The sequence below is a fragment of the Danio rerio genome, chromosome 15 (assembly GCF_049306965.1).
Source record: "Danio rerio strain Tuebingen ecotype United States chromosome 15, GRCz12tu, whole genome shotgun sequence".
Lineage (NCBI taxonomy): Eukaryota > Metazoa > Chordata > Actinopteri > Cypriniformes > Danionidae > Danio > Danio rerio.
Window position 1 is genome coordinate 9,929,227 of NC_133190.1, and position 21,795 is coordinate 9,951,021.

Below are 21,795 nucleotides of genomic sequence, written 5' to 3' on the forward strand. Positions count from 1 at the left end.
ACTCCTCTAGAAACTATACCAGGATTATGGAGGCTTTCAGCAGTGGTTCCAACTAAGCTGAGCCCAGTTTAATGAACTGTTGTCCAGTATCGGCAAAAGGATTTTTCCTCGGGACACCCACAACCGGCACTACTTCATAATCACTCCCCTACAAGAGAAAGCTTCTGATTGGGTAACGCGACATGATCGTTCACTGAAGTTTCGTGTCGAACTTGCAACACTCTCAACTCGCACCTCTTCATCCTGCCGCAGTATGTCTATTCGCGTCATTGCATTGACACATGTAAATCTCGCTCTTGACGTTTCATCAGTGTCTGGTGTGAATGCAGCATTACACACCAGATGCAGAAAGCATTGCACTATGAACGCACTCACTATAATTTTCATTTCACCAAGCCACAAGGACCTCACCTCCAACAAGCTTGTGTGCACTACACTGTAAATGTTCAAAATAGTTAAACTTTTGCCACTATGTCGATTAATATTGAATGTATGTCATTATTATTATTTGGAGTTATGATTAAGAATAGAGCAATATGGTGGTGTAACTGCACCGCTTTATCAATACATTCCTGCATGTTCAACAAGAAACTAGGAGTCAATATAGACAATCTAACACAGTAACTACAGAAATATATTGTGTGGTTAAACCCAGCTAAATGCAAAGCACTATTATTTTAAATTACACTACCTCAAAAATCTAAATATTTAAAAATGAAATGTTTGAAACTAGATTGCTTTAAAAAATCCGTTTCAGCCAATGCACTGAATATAGTTCAATAATAGTCTTAACAAGAAGTAATTTGCTAGTTCCTATGACGAAACCCTAACATCTGGGCTCTGAAAGCCCAAGGGTCTGAGTGGGTTGCATCTCACTTAATTTGCTGTAACTTCAGCCAGTGACGAGACATAGATGAATATAACAGATCCATGCAGTTGTTTTAAGTTCAGCCTGAACTGTATCTAGCCTGGTCATATTGAACTACCATGCAAAAGGTCAGGAATGGACCTCAACCAGTTCCCCAGCCTGTAATGGAGAGGGAGTAGGTCAATACCAGCTGTTTTTGGAACATCACCAACGGGAGGATTATTCAGCCAAACTCAAAGCTTCCTGCACTGTAAAAAGTGAACACTTCAATTACTTCAACTTGTTACACCTAAAATAATTACGTTTTCCTAAATCTAGTTTACTTAAGCTCTTAGTAACAAATTAAATCGAAAAAGTTGACATTTTTTGGGGTGTGACAAGTTGAGTGTACATAGTGCTTAGGTTTTTGTTGCCTTGACGAAATATAAATATCAAACCACAAAGCATTTCCATTGGACAAAATAGTCATGATAAATGAAAAAATATGTTCTTCAGATTATGAAAATGTTTCTCACACAAAGAAAAAAAAAAACAACTAGTAAATAAAAGGTTCTTTTGAGTAATAAAAAATCAGACCCCTTGATTTTTTATTTTTTTTAAGTTGATACATATCAAATAAATATATTATAAATAAAAAAAATAAGTAGTTTTGTCCCCTATAACAATTGGTGCATAGGGACAAGCTCTTGCTAAAAAAAGAAAAAGCAGATTGGAATAAATTTAGATTCGGATTAATGCTGCTTCATATAAAATAAAATTTTGTTTAAAAGTTTTTTTTATAATAATAATAATAATAACCACATTTACATGCAAAATGCTTTACTATTTAAGTCCATAATTTGGTGCAGAGAAAGCCTTTTTCAATATAAGCTGCATAATCTAAATAATATTGTAATATGGTTTGGGTCATTCCATTTACACTGACCAATAACTTCATCTGCTAACTTTATATTTTCATAATCATAAAAAAAAGTGAGATTATTTGGAAAAATGTAAATCTGTTAAAATGTTTTGATTCTCAGAATGTATTTTAAAACTATGTAAGTGTAAACTTCAAATAAGGGAAATTTTAAGCACATGTGCATAATGCTCAAAAACACTCCTATGGTAATTTATGTGCCTTTTAGGTATTTAATCTTGTATTTTATATACTGGTATGTTTATTTTGTTGTATATTTACCATACAGCACTTTGGCTCACTTATGTGTTTGTAAAGTGCTCTATAAATAAATTTTGACTTGACATCAAATAAGGGATATTTAAGCACATGTGCATAATCAAAAACACTCCTATTATATGTTTTTTTATGATCATGTCATACCAAAGATTATATAATTATTCAATATTAATCATTAATCTAAATTATGTTACATTATAGTGTGTTTTATTATATTTAGCTAGGATCCAGTTTGGATACTAAAACAGAGAAACAATTATTAAAATATTACTTTCTTAAAATAAAAATCGGATATATATATATATATATATATATATATATATATATATATATATATATATATATATATATATATATATATATATATATATATATAAAATACAGCTTTTTAAAAAATATTTCTAAACAAATAACCGTAAAACAAAAATGTACGTTTTATATAATAATAATTACTCATCAATAATAATAATAATAATAATAATAATAATAAATAAAAACTCTCATCTCGCACTCCCAAAGGCTTGCCGTCTGTAATCAATATAACCCCAAAAAATGTTTTTATGCACAATATTTTTCATTATTTTAATTTTAATAAACTAAAATGCTGGCCTAATCCAGTTATGGCTTCCATGCCAAAGTTTGAGTCTTGCTCAATTTGAATACAAATAAAAAAGTATAAAAATCAAACCCTAAAATAATATGATGTTTAATGACAAGTACCTCTTTGACCACCGGTGGCCAAATCAACCTTCAGAAATCTGCTCTGGAACCTAAAATGTGACATCCACCTCATGCTTCTGTAGCATTTTTATATAAGCTCTCTACCTATATCATAATAATAAAAGTATTATGTAAATATATTTAAGCCATTCTAAATGTCATATAATCCAAAAATATATATCAAATAATCAAAATCCAGGAGTAAAACGTCAGTGCTTTATCAGGGTGATGCCAGACAATCTTTCACCCAGATTTACACAACGATCATGATCTCACTACAAGCTTTGCTTTCTCATGAACCCATAAATATAAATATTTTTCAGACCTAAAACATAAACACTAACATTGTCCACGGCTATCTGACAGCTGTAGGGTTGAACATAAGAACGTTTAAATCCAAATGTACGACAAACTCCTATAATCTATGTGACGAAATAATAAAACAAGACGTCACAGCTTTACTTCAATGAATCCTCAGCAGCACTCTCCCTCTATCTAAAGTAAAATGGAGTTTTTATAAGCAGTTTTCTGATGGAATTATGAAATCTAGATGAAGGGATAAAAAGACTGGTGCATACCACAGCATGCCTCCCTCTCTCTGCTGTTTCACTCCTTTATCTGCAGCGGCGGCGGCTCACAAAATTTATCAAGACGAAGAAGAGGAAGAACAGTGTTAATAGTCCAGGAGTAGTCCCACAAACATCGGCGTTTCCCTTTCTGCAGCTGTCCGAAAGCGACACAATCTCTTCCTCTCAATGACTGGTCGTCTGCTCAAAGTTTTCAACAATCTGATTTGCGATTCTCTCCCAAATATGCGACAAATAGCATCGAGAGAGAGAAAAAATGAATATCAGATCACTGTTTTCTTGTTGGAAAGGAGTGGGCGTTGAAGGAGAAAGATTGGGGGGGAAACGAGCTTTGTATCGCGGTGTCTTTCCCTTGGGTTCACCACGTTGTTTTTGAGCACTTATAATTTCCTTTGTTGTGTCCAAAACATCTCGAGTTGTCCATGTTTTATCACCGGCGTCAGCACGCGGTCCGAGAGTCTCCGGCGGAGGGGGAAAAAGAGGACTTCTTCCAGGATAAAGGCGAAATTTGGTGACGGTGCGTGTGTGAATGTGTGTTAATGTGTGTTTTTTTCAGCTTCCCAATAATGGCGGCCCTTCTCCCGTTCTCGGTCTCTCCTCCCTCCTCTCTCTCTTTCTCTCTCTCCCTCTCTCTGTAGTCTCGCGCATGGACACAATTACCACACACACACACACACACACACAATAATTATTAACGCCAGCGCTCGTATCTGAATTTAACGTACAGTGGATTTAGGTTTTGTGTTTATTATAAAACAAATAATATTATAGCCAGCAATATGTGCTCCCGAGGAAAGTACACAGTGGAGGACTGTGAGGTTTAACAAAGAGCTAAATCTCAGCAACAACAGTAAGGGAGAAGAAAAAAGTCCAGTCAGTCACATAGAAATTGATTGTGCAAATTAACTAAATAAATTCCAATAATATTTTGAAATATATATTGAGTAAATAAGTGAACACACACCTAAGAATGTGCAATGCAGGAATTTTAACTGAAATAGCCCAGATAACTGTTCCCATGTCAGGGGAGATTCATTCATTTATTTACCTTCGGCTTAGTCCCTTTATTCATCAGGGGTCGCCACAGTGGAATGAACCGCCAACTTATCCAGCAACTTATCACGCAGCGGATGCCCTTCCAGCTGCAACCCAGTACTGGGATACACCCAAACACACTCATCCATACACATACACCACAGCCAATTTAGTTTATTCAATTAATATGTTGCATATTTTTGGACCATGCGGAAAACCGGAGCACCCAGAGGAAAACCCACGGAAACATGGGGAGAACATGCAAACTCCACACAGAAATGCCAACTGACCCTGAATGCTAACTACTGAGCCACTGTGCCACTTATTATTCATATTTATTTTTGAAACTTAGTGATACTAAAATGTTTGCAGTCATAATTCGATTGCATGGCAAATTCAATGGTAACTTGTAATTTTTTTGAAAGTTTTGCCTTTTTCCAAATAGTATTTTTAATATTACAGAAGCTTATTTGGAGTAAATTCCGATTATTATCATGAGCGATAAGTTCATTAATATATCAAAGCACATCAGCCTTTCACAACAAACTGTGTTTCAGAGAAGTGAAGAAACTGTGAAAGGTCTCTGCTCCCACCTCTAGACTGCAGCTGAAATATTTGTAAGTCCCAAGGGCCGCCGCATTCTTCGCTCTCACAGTTGTGCAATCTCTGAACAATCAGATTCCCCAACCCCCTTCTGAATATATCTGCTCCAACACAGGCCAAGACTCTGGACAATGTTCTGCAGGAGACAAACTCACGATCCTTCACTGCAGTTGAAGGACAGAACAGATGTGCTGAGGGAAAGCAGATCTGATTCTCCAGCTTTTTAACAAGTATCCTATGAAGTGAGAAATGGTGTTTAGAGACTGAACTGCTGAGATCTTCGTCTAGATGCTGCAGGGTTTTATGACTCTGTTGGAATGAGACTTAAAACTGCATAAGTTAGAATTACTGAAATATTCTATTTACCAGAAGTGGGCCCTGCATGAAATTGGTGTGGGCTAGAGCCGGCATCACTGGCTCATTTGTCTTGGAGCTGCCAAAATTATCATCTTACTGGGAAAACATTTTTCTAACATTCTCAAAAATAGGTGAAAAGCCAGTAGATCCAGATCTCCGTATCGAAGAGATTATAGTGATTTTGAGATAGCTAAAAACAGCACAGAACAAAATATAGTTTCATTTGTCTGTCTACTAGAACAAAGTTTAATATTATTAAACTGGAAACAGAATGAAAACAGTTGAAGTCAGAATTATTAGCCCCCCTTTATTTTTTTTTTATTTTTCAAATATTTCCCAAATGATGTTTAACAGAGCAAGGAAATTTTCACAGTATGTCTGATAATATTTTTTCTTCTGGAGAAAGTCTTATTTGTTTTATTTCGGCTAGAGCAAAAGCAATTTTAATTTTTTTTAAAAAACAATTTAAGGTTAAAATTATAAGCCTCTTTAAGCTATATTTTTCAAACTGTCTACAGAACAAACCATCATTATACAATAACTTGCCTAATTACCCTAACCTGCCTAGTTAACCTAATTAATCTAGTTAAGCCTTTAAATGTCACTTTAAGCTGTATAGACGTGTCTTGAAAAATATTTATTAAAAATATTATTTACTGTCATTGTGGCAAAGATAAAATAAATCAGTCATTGGAAATGAGTTATTAAAACTATTATATTTAGAAATGTGTTGAAAAAAATCTTCTCTCCGTTAAACAGAAATTGGGGGAAAAAATAAACAGGGGGACTTCACATGTATATACAGTTGAAGTCAGAATTATTAGCCCCGTTAAATTATTAGACCGCTTGTTTATTTTTTCCCCAATTTCTGTTTAAGGGAGAGAGGATTTTTTCAACACATTTCTAAACATAATAATTTTAATAACTCATTTCTAACAACTGATTTATTTTATCTTTGCCGTGATGACTGTAAATAATATTTTAAATGATATTTTTAAGACACTTCTATACAGCTTAAAGTGACAATTAAAGGCTTAACTAGGTTAATTAAGTTAACTAGGCAGGTTAGGGGGATTAGGCAAGTTATTGTATAACAGTGGTTTGCTTTGTAGACTATCGAGAAAAAATATAGCTTAAAGAGGCTAATAATTTTGTCCCTAAAATGGTTCATAAAAAATTAAAAACTGCTTTTATCCTAGCTGAAATAAAACAAATCAGACTTTCTCCAGAAGAAAAAATATTATCAGACATACTATAAAAATGTCCTTGCTCTGTTAAACACCATTTGGAAAATATTTAAAAAAGAAGAAAAAAAATCGAAGGGGGCTAATAATTCTGACTTCAACTGTATATCTAATGAGAGATGTAATGAAATAGTTGGAACTGGAGAAAACAGAATCTTCCTAAAATAGAAATAAGACAAATTCTTTAAAATCTGGCAACCTTTCATGGATTAATTTAAAAATATAAATTTTGCTAGATATAGTTAAATTGATGAGGATTAAACTAATTTAGATTAAAACAGAAGGTCAGTATTTTGTTTTGTATTTTTGTTTATTTACTATTTTATTTGAATTTATTTCATTATTATTTGTTTTATTTTTGTAATTTTATTATTTTTTGTAATTAATATTATTGTATTAATCTATCATCACTATACTTATACTGTTTATATATTGCATGTTTTATTGCCAATTGCTGTGTAAATGTTTGTTAGACCAAATTTGTAAGTCGTTGTGTTTGAATGTCTAAAAAGAAACAAAATCCATTTAGTTTTAGTGTCTTAAAAATAGATGTTAAAGGCAAATGTATTTCTGAAAGAGGAATTTATTTTGGTAAAAAAAAAAATCATTCATTGTGTAAAAAAAATCTTTCATTCATTTAACCATTCATATTAATCATTATGAAAAAAATCATATTAGTCTTATTAATCATTCATTCGAATCATTATGTACATTTTACCGTGCTGTAAAATATATGTAATATATGTAATATTATGGATTTTTGGTATTAAGTTTTAAAATATGGACTTATTTGTACAGCAAAATTAGTTGCTTTTTATCACAGATATACTTAAAATTGTCTCTGGGAGTCTTTTCTGCTCACCAAGTCTGTTTGAGAAAAATATAGTAAGAAAATCAGTAATATTATGTGTTTTTATTTTCGAAAGTATTAAAATATAGACAAAATTAAAACATAATTAGGTGCCTTTATACTAAAAATTGTTTCTGAAAGTCTTTTCTGCTCACTGAGTCTGTTTGATAAAAAAGAAAGAAGATTTGTAATATGGGTTGTTTTTCAAGATTTTTTGGTCAGTTCCTTTATCACGTTTCTTTACAGAGAGATGCCAGTCTTTACGTTATGATAATGCACTATTTTTAAACCTTTTAAAAATGTGTTTTGAATATTTATTTGTTTTCGTTGGCCTTTAATTACTTACTTTTTGATTAGATTAGATTAGATTCAACTTTATTTTCATTAAAAATGTGTACATACTAGGCAACCAAATGCAATTTACTGTAGGTCTAGCCAGGAATGCACTTTGGTATAAGGTATGCGTGCACTATGGGTAATATTTACAGATGGATGTACTATGAACATTATATGCAGGTTGTTTTAACCGTATCAGGGATTTACAAATAGATGAGCATACACACACAATTGGAAGATAGAAAAAATCTAAAAAATGAATCAACTTGGTTCAGAATAAGTCGTCTGAAGCACTAAAGCTACTAATTGTAAATGATAACACCCGTTGAAACTGTTGAGCGTTTAATTAATTATATATAATCATATACATACAAGACTTATATAAATGTTTAACTATTTATGTTTATTAAATGTTTTGTAAACCTGATGAAATCTTCAGAAAACACTTTAATGCTCATGTAAAAGCTGTCATTAATATATCAGTTCGACGCTACAAAATACGCTCTCTGTTTTAAAGCCTTTCATTCATTATGAAATGTATTACGATAATTATATGCCTATTCATGAACAAATCCCTTAACCAAAGGTCACATTAACTATTTATAAAAGTCTACATAAAAATATAAAACATTTAAGTCATGTGACAGTTCAACCCCGGTGTAAGCTCGTAATTGTAGTACGTAAAGGCCCTTTCTCTTGATGCTTTTGTATGTGAACTGATGATTCACAGAACTACATTTCCCATCACACCTTGCAGCAACGGCCCTCAGCTCGCATCCTGTCCGGAGAAGATAGCGGGCGGCTACAGATCTTAACCAAGGCAGAGGCGTCTGTATTTCCTAATTAAATCAATTAAACATTCACCAGAATAAGTCCGACAACCGCGAACGACAAAAACTGAGCACAATGGTAAGTGTAAAAGCAATTTTCGTTGCTTTTTTAGATGATATATGTCGGAGTATTTGGAGTGTCTATTCTTATCAGCTAACATGCTAGTGTAAAATATGCCGATTAAAACTGCACCACCAAGGTCATAAATCAAATTATTCTGACTTAATTTATTATCTATATAATCCAGAAAGAAAAACACATAATAGTCAGCCTGTCATCTCTACAATACTTGTCAGAGTAGAATTAACGCTGAAATCAAGAAGCCAAATGTTCATGGCTAATGTTAGTTATTTGATGCTAGCCCTGTATTTTTCGTTTATAGTATAACGTTGTACTAATTTGTGTCTAATTACGTTTCAACACAAATCTTGCTACACACTGGTTTGTCTAAACTAAACTGTATTGTTATAATGCCCACTAACATAACAAGCAAGCACGTGACATGACAGGTTTATGTTGAGGTAACGTTAAAGTCGGTGTTATGTTCGCACCTTTGCTAATTTTTGGACAGTGACAACTTGTGACACGGTCTCTATTGTGTTTACCACAATACTTTGAATATTCGGTCTGAAATCGCATGTAAATATGATTTCAAACCGACATTAGCACTATTTTATTGTTTTCAATATTTTTGTTGCATTTTTTTCAGATAAAATTGTTATAAAAGGTGTTATAAAGGTGTTATAAAATTACTCTTATTGTTATCGTTGATTGTGTTGACCGTGCTGTTGTATAAGTTTTGACTTGTGTGTATATCCATCTGTGTTTCCCCTTTCTATTATTTGGTTTTTGGTTTGTGTGTTTGTTGATTGTTAATATACACACACACACACACACACACACACACTCACACACACTCAGACACAGTAAGAGGCAGTAGGGGTTGGACGCCACACTTTTCTTTTTGTAAATATTTTCACCTGTTTTTGTTCTTAGTCAGGGAGATGGGTGTATATTTTTATTTCTGTTATTTTATTAATTGTAGTAAGTTACATTTGGTTGTTTAGTACTTTTTGTTTGTTATTTTTCTGTGGGTTCACCCCGAGGTAGTTGGCTTCACATTGTTTATTTATTTTTATAAAAGAAAAAGACAACTAAAGAGACCCGACACAAAAGGGTCATTAAAGTGTATTTTATTTGTCGGGTGTTTTTTTATGTTGCGGCCCTGACCCTAGACCAGGGTGGTAACATATTCAAACTTAAATGTATATGAAAAATAGAAGTCCTACCAGCAAAGAGATGACATGAAATATATAGCAACAAAAACAAGAAAACTGTAGAATTCTTAAATCAAACTTACAAACTTTTCTACCCCTTTCATGCACCATTCCTCCCATCTCACACCCATATTTTCTGAGGCCTTTAATAAGTAGATGAATCAAGACAGATACATAAATAATAAACCAATTAAAAAATAATTATAAAAAAAAAATATATATATATATATATATATATATATATATATATATATATATATATATATATATATATATATATATATATATATACATGTATATATATTAGGGATGCAACGATTAACCGATTTCACTATTAACCGCGGTTTAATTCATCATGATTAATTAAACGTAAAGGCTTCTCAACACCGCAATTCTGAATAGTACAAAACTTCTGCAAGTAAACAAAGTTACTCCAACTCTGCACAAGTTTGAAGTTTCGAGCTTGTACACTGTGGCTGAGGCTTAGAAAAGGGCCGTTCACATATTGTGTCTTTGCATGCACAAATTCGTTATTACTAGGGATGCTCATTTCTGTTAATTTTGCTAACCGACAACCGCCGCTCATTAATCGGTTATTAACGGTTAACTGGTCAGATACTATTAATTTTATATTAAACAAATTGACGTGTCTATTTTGTGTCTGACACATTAAATATTGCATAAAATACTGATTTATTTTTAAATGCTAGCATATTAATAACAGAACAGAACAACAGAGCATCTTCACACACCTGCAGTGTTTAGCACAGAAGAACAGAATAAACTAAATAAAATGAATGAAATAAATAGGACTGCCCTAAATAATTTTCCACTTAAATAATTAATTTATATTACAAATCGAAAACACTGACTGATTATTTTTAATAACCGGCATATAGGCTGTTTTTTCCAATCATATTTTTGTCTTCCGTCAAATAAAATAGCAGACTTCCTCAAATCACTCGCTCCACGAAAAATATGCATTTATTTAATGCCCCGCTTGTATTATTATAATCACAAAACCTTTTACATTTTTAATACAAATCATTATTTTAAAGATTATGTCTTGCTATGGTTTCCTTTCTCTTCATCGCGGCTCAAGTGCGAGCGCTGCGTGATGAAAAGACAACAACAACGCGCGCAAATGTTGACTTTTTGTAAACAGTTTTGTTGTTTAAATATGATATTGCATTAATGTTCATACATGCTTTATAAGCTTTAAAATAAAAGGTAAAGCCTATTTGTTGCGTTTATGACGCAGATCCAGGTCAACATCAGTGCTTTTTTTGGCATCAACACGTCTGTTTCAAGCAATTTTCTTCTTCCATTTAGCTTCTTTGGCAAATGTGTCTGTAGGCACGGGTTATACGTTGTCGTCCCGCAAGTTAAGTATGTCTTGCAGTTGAACAAGTGGCCGACCACAGCTAACGTGGTTTTTTCATTCCAAAAACGCGAGGTGCACCTCACTGCCCTTATGTTGACAAGGAAAAAAGAAGAGAAGAAGCGCGGTCCTCTTATGAAACGACTGAATCAGCTGGGTATCGATTGTGCAAAAGTGTTGCTGTATATGTTGATAAAATTTTAATATTTAATAATATTATGATATTCAAGATTTGTACATTCATACAGCTCTGGATAACTTAAAACAGTGATTAGACCTTCAGAGCGGCAATAATGTGTCCTGAAGTAAAGCGAAACGGCTATAAACTCCAGCAAGATAGAGTGATTATATACAGAGCCATATACCTTTATCTATAAATAAAGTATAACTATAGAAACTGTGTTCATCTTAACTGAATGCAAAAAATACTTTTTAAACTTCATTTTAAGTCCAAAGAGAAAGGACTATTGTTTGTTTTTATTAATAATTTGCTTATATATTATTATTATTACCAAGCAGAAATAAACAAAACTTTAATATGAGGAGTTTCCAGGTGATTTTTTAAGCTAGTAGTGTTTTAAAATAAATAAATGCATAATATTTTTCAGAGATGGGTTGCGGCTTGAAGGGGATACGCTGTGTAGAGCATATGCTGGATAATTTTGTGGTTCATTCCACTGTGGCGACTTCGGATTAATAAAGGGGCTAAGCCGAAATGAATGAATGAAAAAATGCAAAATAATCGTGATAACCGTGTAACCGAGATTATTTCTCAGAGTAAAGTCGTTCAACCAAAGTCTAAAATCATATATATATAAATGGGTAAATATAGAAGAAGAAAATATGAAGTAAACACTAAAAGTCTCCCTTTTGAAATTCTAGTCAGCAGGTCCTGAAATGTTAAGGTTCTCAATGACAGACAGTATAGGACTTCATGTTTTGTTAAAGTTCAGTGATCCTTTAAAACAATGTCTCAGTTTATCTTCCAACCCCAACTGCACAAACATCAACACGCCATGTCATTGCCTTTACCTCCTTGTTCGCCAGGCACGCAATTCTCCTCAAATGGAAACTTATGTCCCCTCCATCATCAGAACACTGGATTAAAGAGGTTCTACATTGCATCTTTGCTGAGAAACATAAGCCATTATTTAATAGACTGTGAACGATGTTGTACTTTGATAGCCATTGGCTGCTAATATGGTTCGCTTATTTAGAATTTGCAAAGAATACTTTACTGAAATTATATTATCAAGGAAAAACTTTGAATATTTGCCAATATAAAACCAACTTTACCCCAATAAGGTTTATGTTTTATGCTTTACTGACTGATTTACAAAATTTTTATTATTTTACTGTTTATTTCCAGATCCGCTTTATCCTCATCCAGAATCGGGCTGGGAAGACCAGACTGGCCAAGTGGTACATGCAGTTTGATGACGATGAGAAGCAGAAGCTAATTGAAGAGGTGCATGCTGTAGTGACAGTCCGTGATGCCAAACACACCAACTTTGTTGAGGTACAACACTCGCTTTTAACATTTTTCTCAGGTCTTGGGTTAAAGTTAGTTTTATATTCACATAACATTGACAATTTGTGACACCCTTCCCCAAAACCGCTTGCAAAGTATGACTTCAAAGCATCATTATCTCTATTTAATTAACTGTGAACAATAATATACTTTGATCAGGGTTCATACGGTCATGGAAAACCTGGAAAAGTGATGGAATTTTGACATGACATTTTCAAGTCCTGGAAAAGTTTTGAAAAAATGGAAAAACCCACAAGGTTTTGGAAATGTCATGAAAATGTGTTTACCAATTACCTGTATACCTGCACGATATTGGAAAAATCTGACATTACCATATTTTGTATTTCTGTGATGTACATTGCGATGTGAATACAATTTCACTTGATGATTTAACAGGTTTATTTGGATTGATTGGGGGAATTTTGTAGGGGAGTGAATCTCGACTAATAAATAACAAATAAATTACAAGCATAGATAAATAAAATATAGTGAAGATATAGGTGAATTATAGGTTTCAGGTCTTCATTGTATATTATTTAAACTTTATTTACAAAATAGTTACAAAACATTTCAGTCACAGGCCTTAAAGGGATAGTTTACTCAAAGATTAAAATGTACTCACTATTTACTCGCACTTCACTTGTTTCAATACTATAGGAGTTATTAAATTGGATTCTTTTTGTGTTCATAAAAAAAAAAAAGAAAAAAAAGAAAACGCATAAATGTTTGAAACAAGTGATCGGTGTAATATAAATGGGAAGTAATTTTTGGGTGAACCATCTCTTTAAAAATGCATGCTGACGTACTGATGCTGAACTTTTACTCCATTATGTTTAAACTCTATATTAAACTTTAATCATTGCAACATTGCATATCCTGCCATGTGACTATAGTGGATGCACAAATTGCGATATCGATGCTGAATTGATACATTTTGCTGCCGTAACTTGAATTTAGGTTAGTTGTCTTTACTTCTTTACTATCCTTGGCCAAAAACTTGCTCTCACAATCTATCAATATGAAAACAAATGTAAACAAAATAGATGGTTGCGTGTTCTATGATGTGCTTTAATAAATTTTAACATCCTTGTTTTTCTTATTATTTCCCATGTACATGTTGACATTACATGAAACATTACGCCATGAAAATGTACTTGAAAGTACTGGAAAGTCATAGAATCCTGTTTGATGGAGTTTGACTGCTCATATGATTACCTTATTTAGAATTTGCAAAAGATACTTTTCTGAAATTATATTAAGAAGGTGAAAGTCCCGATGTGCGAATATAATACCAACTTTACCTTTATTTCTTAGGTCAGTGTGTGAGTCCATTACAGTTAACTACGTTGGTTGCAATGGTTTATCATGGTTTTTGGTTGACTGTTTCGTTATGGTATGTGCAAAGTTTACAAATGATGGCTGCAGACAAATTCAAAGAACAATAAACCTTTTTAAAATTTAAAATTTTTTACATTTTTGGCTATTTAGGCCATCTAAGTTTTTTGCAAGAAAATTGGCATTTGTTATTTGGGTGACTGTCTGAATTTACATTGAGTGTCTGCTGAAACACTAATGGCTGTCATGTTTTTTTGTCTCACCTGCACTTTTGCCGTTTATCTCCATCACTTGCCATGCTGAATGTTGAGAAACTCTATATTTACTTACTAAGAGGTGATTGGACAGGTCTTCACACATGCATGCAACATATGTGAAGTGTAAAGCTGGTTTTATACTTTTGCCTGGCGCACTTTTGATGACTGTGTGTGCATCTCACAAAATGGATAAGGCTTTTATACTTGCCGTGTTCGCTGTTGTGATACTCTTTAAAACGACAGGGTGGCGCCGAAAAGAAACCCACCAGTAAGACAGATTGATAAACAGAGAAGTGGAAAGTTTCCAGAATGACATCATATCGTTAATATAATACAACTTTTTAAATTATTTTTAGGATTTTTATAAGTTATTTAAATGATTATAAGGATTTTTATAACCATTCAAGATTTTTTTTAATCAAACTTTGATGCATCACTTGCTTTTGTTCATATCTTCGGCAGTTTTACCTATTAAAGTTTATTAAAATATTAATGACAACAGAACATGGGTTGCTATACAAATATATATTTTTATTATGTCAGGATTAAATGAAAAAAAGTACACTTACTAAAAAATACAGATGTTTTTCTTTAGATTTAGCCCACACCACAGTTCACACATTATTGTCTGTCTAGTTTCTGTCCTGTACTTATACTAAACAGGCAACAATGGTCCAACATCCCTGACCATTGTCATCAATAAAGCCTAGAAAAAACAGGCCATCAGTATGCTGTAACCGATAGGTTCAAATATTCCTTCCCAGTTATCAAAGAAATAATTTGTTCCTTAATTATAGTTTTGTAACTATTAAATTGTTTTCAGTTCAAAATTATAATATATACGTCAGTGTAAAACCTATGAATGGTGGAAAAGCATATTCTGCAAACTTGTACCTGGATCTTCACTTTTGCCATGGCCTCTTTTGGCTTTAATAAACTCTTCAGGTTTTTCCAAACTTTTTAACAAAAACTTTCCTCCTTTCACAGGGCTGTTGCAATTTCTAGCCAAGAATTAATTGATCATTAGGTTATTTCAAATTAAAAGCCCATTGTTCCACTATTGTGCTGAATCGTTCTTTATGCAGAACCGTTCCATTCCGTGCCAAACCGGGCCAGACAGCACGGATACGGTTTCATTTTCCACTGTCATGCTGCAACAAAGCTCTTTGAAAAATTACACAAACCTATTAGTAGTTACCTTGGTAATACAATGTAAACGGCTCCTTCGTTGAATTAAATTTAAATAAACTACTTTTTTGATGTTCATAAAATCGAAAGCAACTGGATAACTGAGCACTGTTATGTCGCTTAATCAAATAGGGGTGCTAAATATAGGCACATGTCACAGCACCCTTATTTATTTAGAGGTCATATGTAGGCACACACAGAGTCTGCGTGCGCAGAATTCCTCAGATTTTCCACAGAATTTCGCTGATTTCCGAAGATTTTTAGCCCATCAATAATTCTGTTTATTTACTTGGGTAAATCTAAGTTTATTTAGTTTTTAAATTAATTATAGTAATATTATTGACTAATATGGAAATGTTCATCTGATTTATGTACATATATATAATATACCTTTTAGTAGATATATTACATGAGAGACTTGCTTCGTTTACCAAATAAAGTGGATCTAATTGAATTTGCATTTTAATCATTAAAAGTTTAAAAGATATTATATATTATTTCACATTTTAATGTTTTAGTTGTAATATTCCCAAAATAATTCTGCAGAAATCTGCAGATTTTTACCAAAATTCTCAGCAGAAATATAAAAAAAAGGATTTCGTCTGGCCCTATATGTTGCGCGGCGGCTCTGGTTAAATCTTATTTGGGGGGAAAATGACCAAAATGTAACGTGATGATTGGAGGGGAGATGAATAATATATATCAAATCTCTGAACATAACAGAAAATTAAACAACGATAATGCAACAATAATAGTGCATTTGTATTATAGTGGCAAAGTATATTTTTGGACAGACCTTGTCAAAAGTGAGCGGGCACTTTCACTAATAAAAAATATAGCACTTAAATTATTTCATTTTTAACAATCAATTAAATTACACAGCAGTTTTATATCAAAAGATGATAATGATATAAAATATACTACATTTTGATGGTAAAATGTAAACCTTTAAGCGATGGCTGCTATTTGTTTCAGTATTCAAACATTAAATAACGAATGCAGCAAGTGGAATAAAATACGAATATGAAACAACACAATATATCAGGATATAAAGCATATAAAGGACTATTCTGTTTAGCAAAATGCTGCTCTTTTATCTTTGTATTTTTATCATTTTATTTTTGTTATTTTAATTATTTTTGCCTTCATAATTAACTAACAAGCTGTAGGCAAATTCTTTTTTGGCGTTTTAGAAAATATTTGCGTATAGCTACCTGTAAGATCACCAAGAACAAAAAACAATAACATAGAAACATGTTACATGCCCCCATAAATGTCCAACTTATGTATAACTGAATCATATAATTGCCTAAAGCTAAAATGATGAAAGTTGCTCATTTTATTTTTATAAAACAGTTGTCAAAACCTACTGATATTTTTTGAGTAAAAGCAATACTGACATTTAAGAATCTATATTTATTTAATTGATTGATTCATTTGACTAGTTTGTTCTATCATCCAACAGTACCTTGGACAGCTTCAGAGCCACTTCGTAAAGCTTTCAAGCAAAGTCCAAAAAAAATTTAGAGAAGGAGTTGACTTTCTACCGTGGACTTTTGGACGGCTGACATTACAACACGCTGGTGTTAAATTAACATGATGTTAAGCATGTCTTAATTTACTTTATTCGATATGCAGCAGGAAAAAAAAAGTGTTTTAGTAGCCTAGTGCATGTAGTCGTTGGTAAAGTTCTCTCTGGATCAGAGCGAGTTTTGTGCTACCAAATGCAGCACTGCGTGCAATAAACACACACTCAGTCTGGCGAATTAAAGGTCTTATTGCCTAGGATGTCAATCAAATCAATCAGGCTCTAGCCACGAATAAAACAATAGGCTATTTTATTATTTCTAAGATTTTTAGATGACGGGTTAGTAATTATGTTATACATGGTTAACTGTATTCAAGTCAATAAAATAATAACTTCAATAAATAAAATATCTTCGTAAGAATGTGATGAGTTATTCACTTCTCTGCCAGAGGCTGCTTTATGGTTTTAAAACCCCTTTTTAAACTGTATCGTTTAGACTTTTTTTTGATTTTTTTATATTAAATGTAGTGTACTTTACTTGTGGATGTCTAATGACAAGTGCGCTTCCGCTGAGCCAGCTGTGGTAGCTTGGTAACTAAGCCGCGACATCAACACAGAATCTGTCAGCACAGTTGTCTAACTGTGCCGAGAATTCCAGGCCGAGAACGGTTTGTATTCATGCCGCGCCTTTTCAGGCTCAGTGGAGAAACAGCCGTAACCGTACCAAAGTGTTCTTAGAGAGTTCGGCACGATAGTGGAAAAGCGGCTTATGATCACGGATCATAAAGATGTATGTACAGTCGTACTGTTTCAGACAAAATCTCTTCAAAGTGGTTCATATTCAACTCAAATCAAATCCGGCGCCGCGTGCGCTGTTTACTGGAGTTTCAAAAAAATTATGCGCTCCGCCGGCCGAAATCATACCACGTACCCAAAGCGAATCAAGCTTAATCAGAAGGGTTTCACAAGATCGATTTGTGTTAGGATAACATGAAGCAATTAAGTTAACGTTTTTTTGTTTTTGTTTTTTTTTTACAAATTTAAGAGGATTGAACATAAAACAATTTAGTTGTCCCCCCCAAAAACCCTAAGAACTGTTTTATTTCAGCTCATTGTATGAGCACAATTTTTTTAGTTTTTTTTTTTTTGCTTTGTTGCAGTTGTTTTTTTCTTACCACAATAATGATTATATATAACACAATAACAATTAGATTATTTATTATATATATATATATATATATATATATATATATATATATATATATATATATATATATATATATATATATTTTTTTTTTTACAGAGAACTGTTGCACCCCTATTAAATATGAATAAAAAGGTTTATTTAAAATTCAGAATGACTTTGGGGGAATAATAATAAACCACATTCAAACTGAACAATTAGTTGTTAATTGCACATTTAAAGGGGTCAAGAACTTCCTTTTTATTTTACTGTTTTCAGAGGTGCTATCATCTTATTATATCAAAAAGCATTGTTATATAGAAGTATTTTGCTTTAACGTCTTATTAGAACAAACCATTTGATTAGGCATAGTGCATTGTGGACTCTGGCTAAGAATATTTTCAAAGGTTGGAAAGGATGGCGGTGTGCATTAATGACACATTATCAGACAAAGCAATAGTTAACACTTCAAAAGTTTTACTATTTGCTTTTTTTGTGGTGTAATATTACTGTCAGTTTCGATATATTTCTCACATCATCTTGAGAAAAGTCTTCCTGAAATTCCTTCTTCAAATTATGTAATACATTTTAGTTGGTTAATGAATTCTCAGTAAAATGAAACGGAACACCTCAGTTGAGTAAAAAAAGCCTTTACCATAATAATAAAAAAGTCTTTGGTTGCTGTAATGTTACTTGGTCAAATGGGCAGATGTCAAATGGAAAAAATGACATTGTCATTTTCAAGTACCAAGTCAATCATATCGATTTCAGGAATAAGTTTTATAATGTACACAATTCTAAAATAATGTGAATTTACTACCATATTTGAATGCATTTTTACTCTTGAAACTTTACAACATGTAAATGAGCATGAAGTGTAACGATTGGGGTTCTGAAAGTAAAAGATAAAAGGAACATTTTCTCAATGAGCAAATTGTTTTTCATGATAATTTATGTAATCTTAAAGACACACCTCTGAAGAAATATGAGGTTGTTAGTAGAATTTGCTTTTGTTATAAGCACCCATTCATGTTATTTTTAAAACAATCTTGTTTAGCACCTGAATTTATCGTGAAAATCTACAATAGTCTTTAAATGACTTTAAATGAAATAAAAAAATTGTTCTCTCATTAAAGCAATTAGGTGCACAGTCTGCTACCTTTGTCTTATTTTCATGAACTTTTTTGCCTTAAAATTGTGATTGACTACCTCATAGCTGGTTATGATTGACGATGCTTAAAAACAAGCTTTAAAATAAATTGGGGATTTTTTTTAAAGAACCTATATTGTTGATCAATTTGGCTGTGACTAATGTATTTTATTGTTTATTTTAAATATTTTTAAATTTTAAGTAGTGTGTAAAGGCTTCTCTTTAGGTTAAAAAGTTTGTTTCTAAATGGCCATGTTTACCTTATCTTCACTTTCTCCTAAGGGGATCCTCATTTTGGTTATATGGAGAGAAAATATAAAGCGTCCAAAATATTCAAATCATATTATGGCATGCTGAATCGATAGTGTCTGTAGTACCAGCTATTCAATTTCATCATTTATGATTCTAATCCTTATACGATTGTTAAAAACATCACACTTCATATCATTTTAAAGGCCTTAGACAGGATTTGTTTACATTTTGTGGTCAAATAGTGCCTATGTATTGGTCTTAAATATCATGTGCTATTTTTCCTCTGCAGTTCAGAAACTTCAAGATCATTTACAGGCGGTATGCTGGCCTGTACTTCTGCATCTGTGTGGATGTGACGGACAATAACCTGGCATACCTGGAAGCTATTCACAACTTCGTTGAGGTAAATTTGACAAAAGCCAGCTTTAACTCTATTTATACTGTATATCTTTGAGATGCTTGATTCCAATTTTGCTGATAAACACACAGCTTAAGTTCTAGACAGACTTTTGAGCAAAGTTTGATATCACTTTACTGATTTCAGTTTTTTAAAATTTCAAACAGACAAATGTCTTGAAATACAGCATCTAAACCAGTGGTTCTCAAATAGTGGTATGTGTACCACTAGTGCAGTGATAGGCAAACTCGGTCCTGGAGGGCCAGTGTCCTGCATAGTTTAGCTGCAACACTAATCAAACACACCTGAACATGCTAATCAGCGTATGCAAGATCACTAGAAATCTTTAAACAGGTGTGTGTGTGATTAGAGTTGGAGCTAAACTGTGCAGGACACCGGCCCTCCAGGATCGAGTTTGCCCACCCCTGCACTAGTGGTACGCAGGCTTCCTTCTAGTGCAGGGGTGGCCAGCCCTGTTCCTGGAGAGCCACCTTCCTGCAGATTTCAGTTGCTAGCCATATCAAACACACCTGAACCAATTAATTAGGACCTGAACACCACATGATAATTACAGGCAGGTGTGTTTGATATGGGTTGCAACTGAAATCTGCAGGAAGGTGGCTCTCTAGGAACAGGGTAGGCCACCCCTGTTCTAGTGGTACACAGAGGAATCACTGAATAATTAAAGTAAAAAAAATGAACACTCTTTTAACCCTTTGACGCGTACGATAACACCAAAGTGATCAGTAAATTGATTTTAATAGGCTAAACCTTTCATTTTATTTTCAATTTTCTAATGTTTGTATTGTATTCTATCATTTGAAGCTAATTTCCTCCCCACATTTGTAACAGTTGTTGAGGACATATCCCGTATTTTTAAATCCCAATGTTGACATGTGTGGTTTAATGACTTGTTTTTACAAAGCCTAGTCTAACGCGCAGTAAGCAGACCTAATTTCTAATTTAAATATTTGAATCCAAATCATATATTTAAAATGCAAGTTAATGTTTAGATTTCAAAGATATGCAAATAAGTCATACATGCAACATCTATTTCAAAATTTATCAAAAAGAGTTTACATATGAATACGATGACATATAGCCTAAATTTATGAGGTACGGGGAACATTTCCATGTTTTGATTTTTACTTTTTAAGAACAGTGTCTTAAAAAAATAATTTAAAAAATTACACCAACAGAACCAAAACAAAAATCTCTCCTGTAGTCAGTTTAGTCCCTAGAAATGTGAGCACACTTTAGAATGAAAAGCTCACATCAAGGTGAACTACTGTAAACAATGTTTCCTAAATATTTGTGGGATGATGTATACATAAATCAAAGGGAAAATGTGAGAAATAACATTTAAGTGATTTAGCTGCAATATTTTTCTTATTACTTGTGTACTAATGATAAGAGATAATGCATATTTCTTCTTTGTATGTACCGTATAGTTAAAAGTATAGTTGCTTTGTTACATATAGTTAATCACTCTGGCCTCTATTTACTGGAATCTTCTAGAAATACTTTTTTCTTGTTTGTGTTACTGTGCGTTTTGGTTCTGTCGGTGTAATTTGCAGATGATCCCCAACACTGCGTGCATGACTGTGGCGAATATCAAACCTAAAACCAACTTTACCGAGCTGGTTTAGCTGTCTTTCAACGATTTTAGGACTAACAAGTTGTTAACATCACAAGACCTAATACAGTA

General features: G+C 32.9%; 2 protein-coding genes across 2 annotated transcripts in view; one reads left to right on the forward strand and one right to left on the reverse strand.

Annotated features, from left to right (window-relative positions):
• arhgap35a (Rho GTPase activating protein 35a) overlaps positions 1–3,920 on the reverse strand; it is a 159,027-nt gene extending 155,107 nt beyond the window's left edge. The window contains exon 1 of the mRNA XM_001343600.7: positions 3,344–3,920. The gene's annotated coding sequence lies outside the window, so the exon portion shown is untranslated. The remainder of the gene's footprint in view (positions 1–3,343) is intronic.
• A 4,602-nt stretch (positions 3,921–8,522) lies between these two features.
• Positions 8,523–21,795, forward strand: part of ap2s1 (adaptor related protein complex 2 subunit sigma 1) — a 32,333-nt gene continuing 19,060 nt past the window's right edge. Inside the window, exons 1-3 of the mRNA NM_213155.2 lie at positions 8,523–8,686; positions 12,636–12,785; positions 19,980–20,093. Coding sequence (NP_998320.1) covers positions 8,684–8,686; positions 12,636–12,785; positions 19,980–20,093 — 267 coding nt within the window. The 5' untranslated portion in view covers positions 8,523–8,683. The remainder of the gene's footprint in view (positions 8,687–12,635; positions 12,786–19,979; positions 20,094–21,795) is intronic.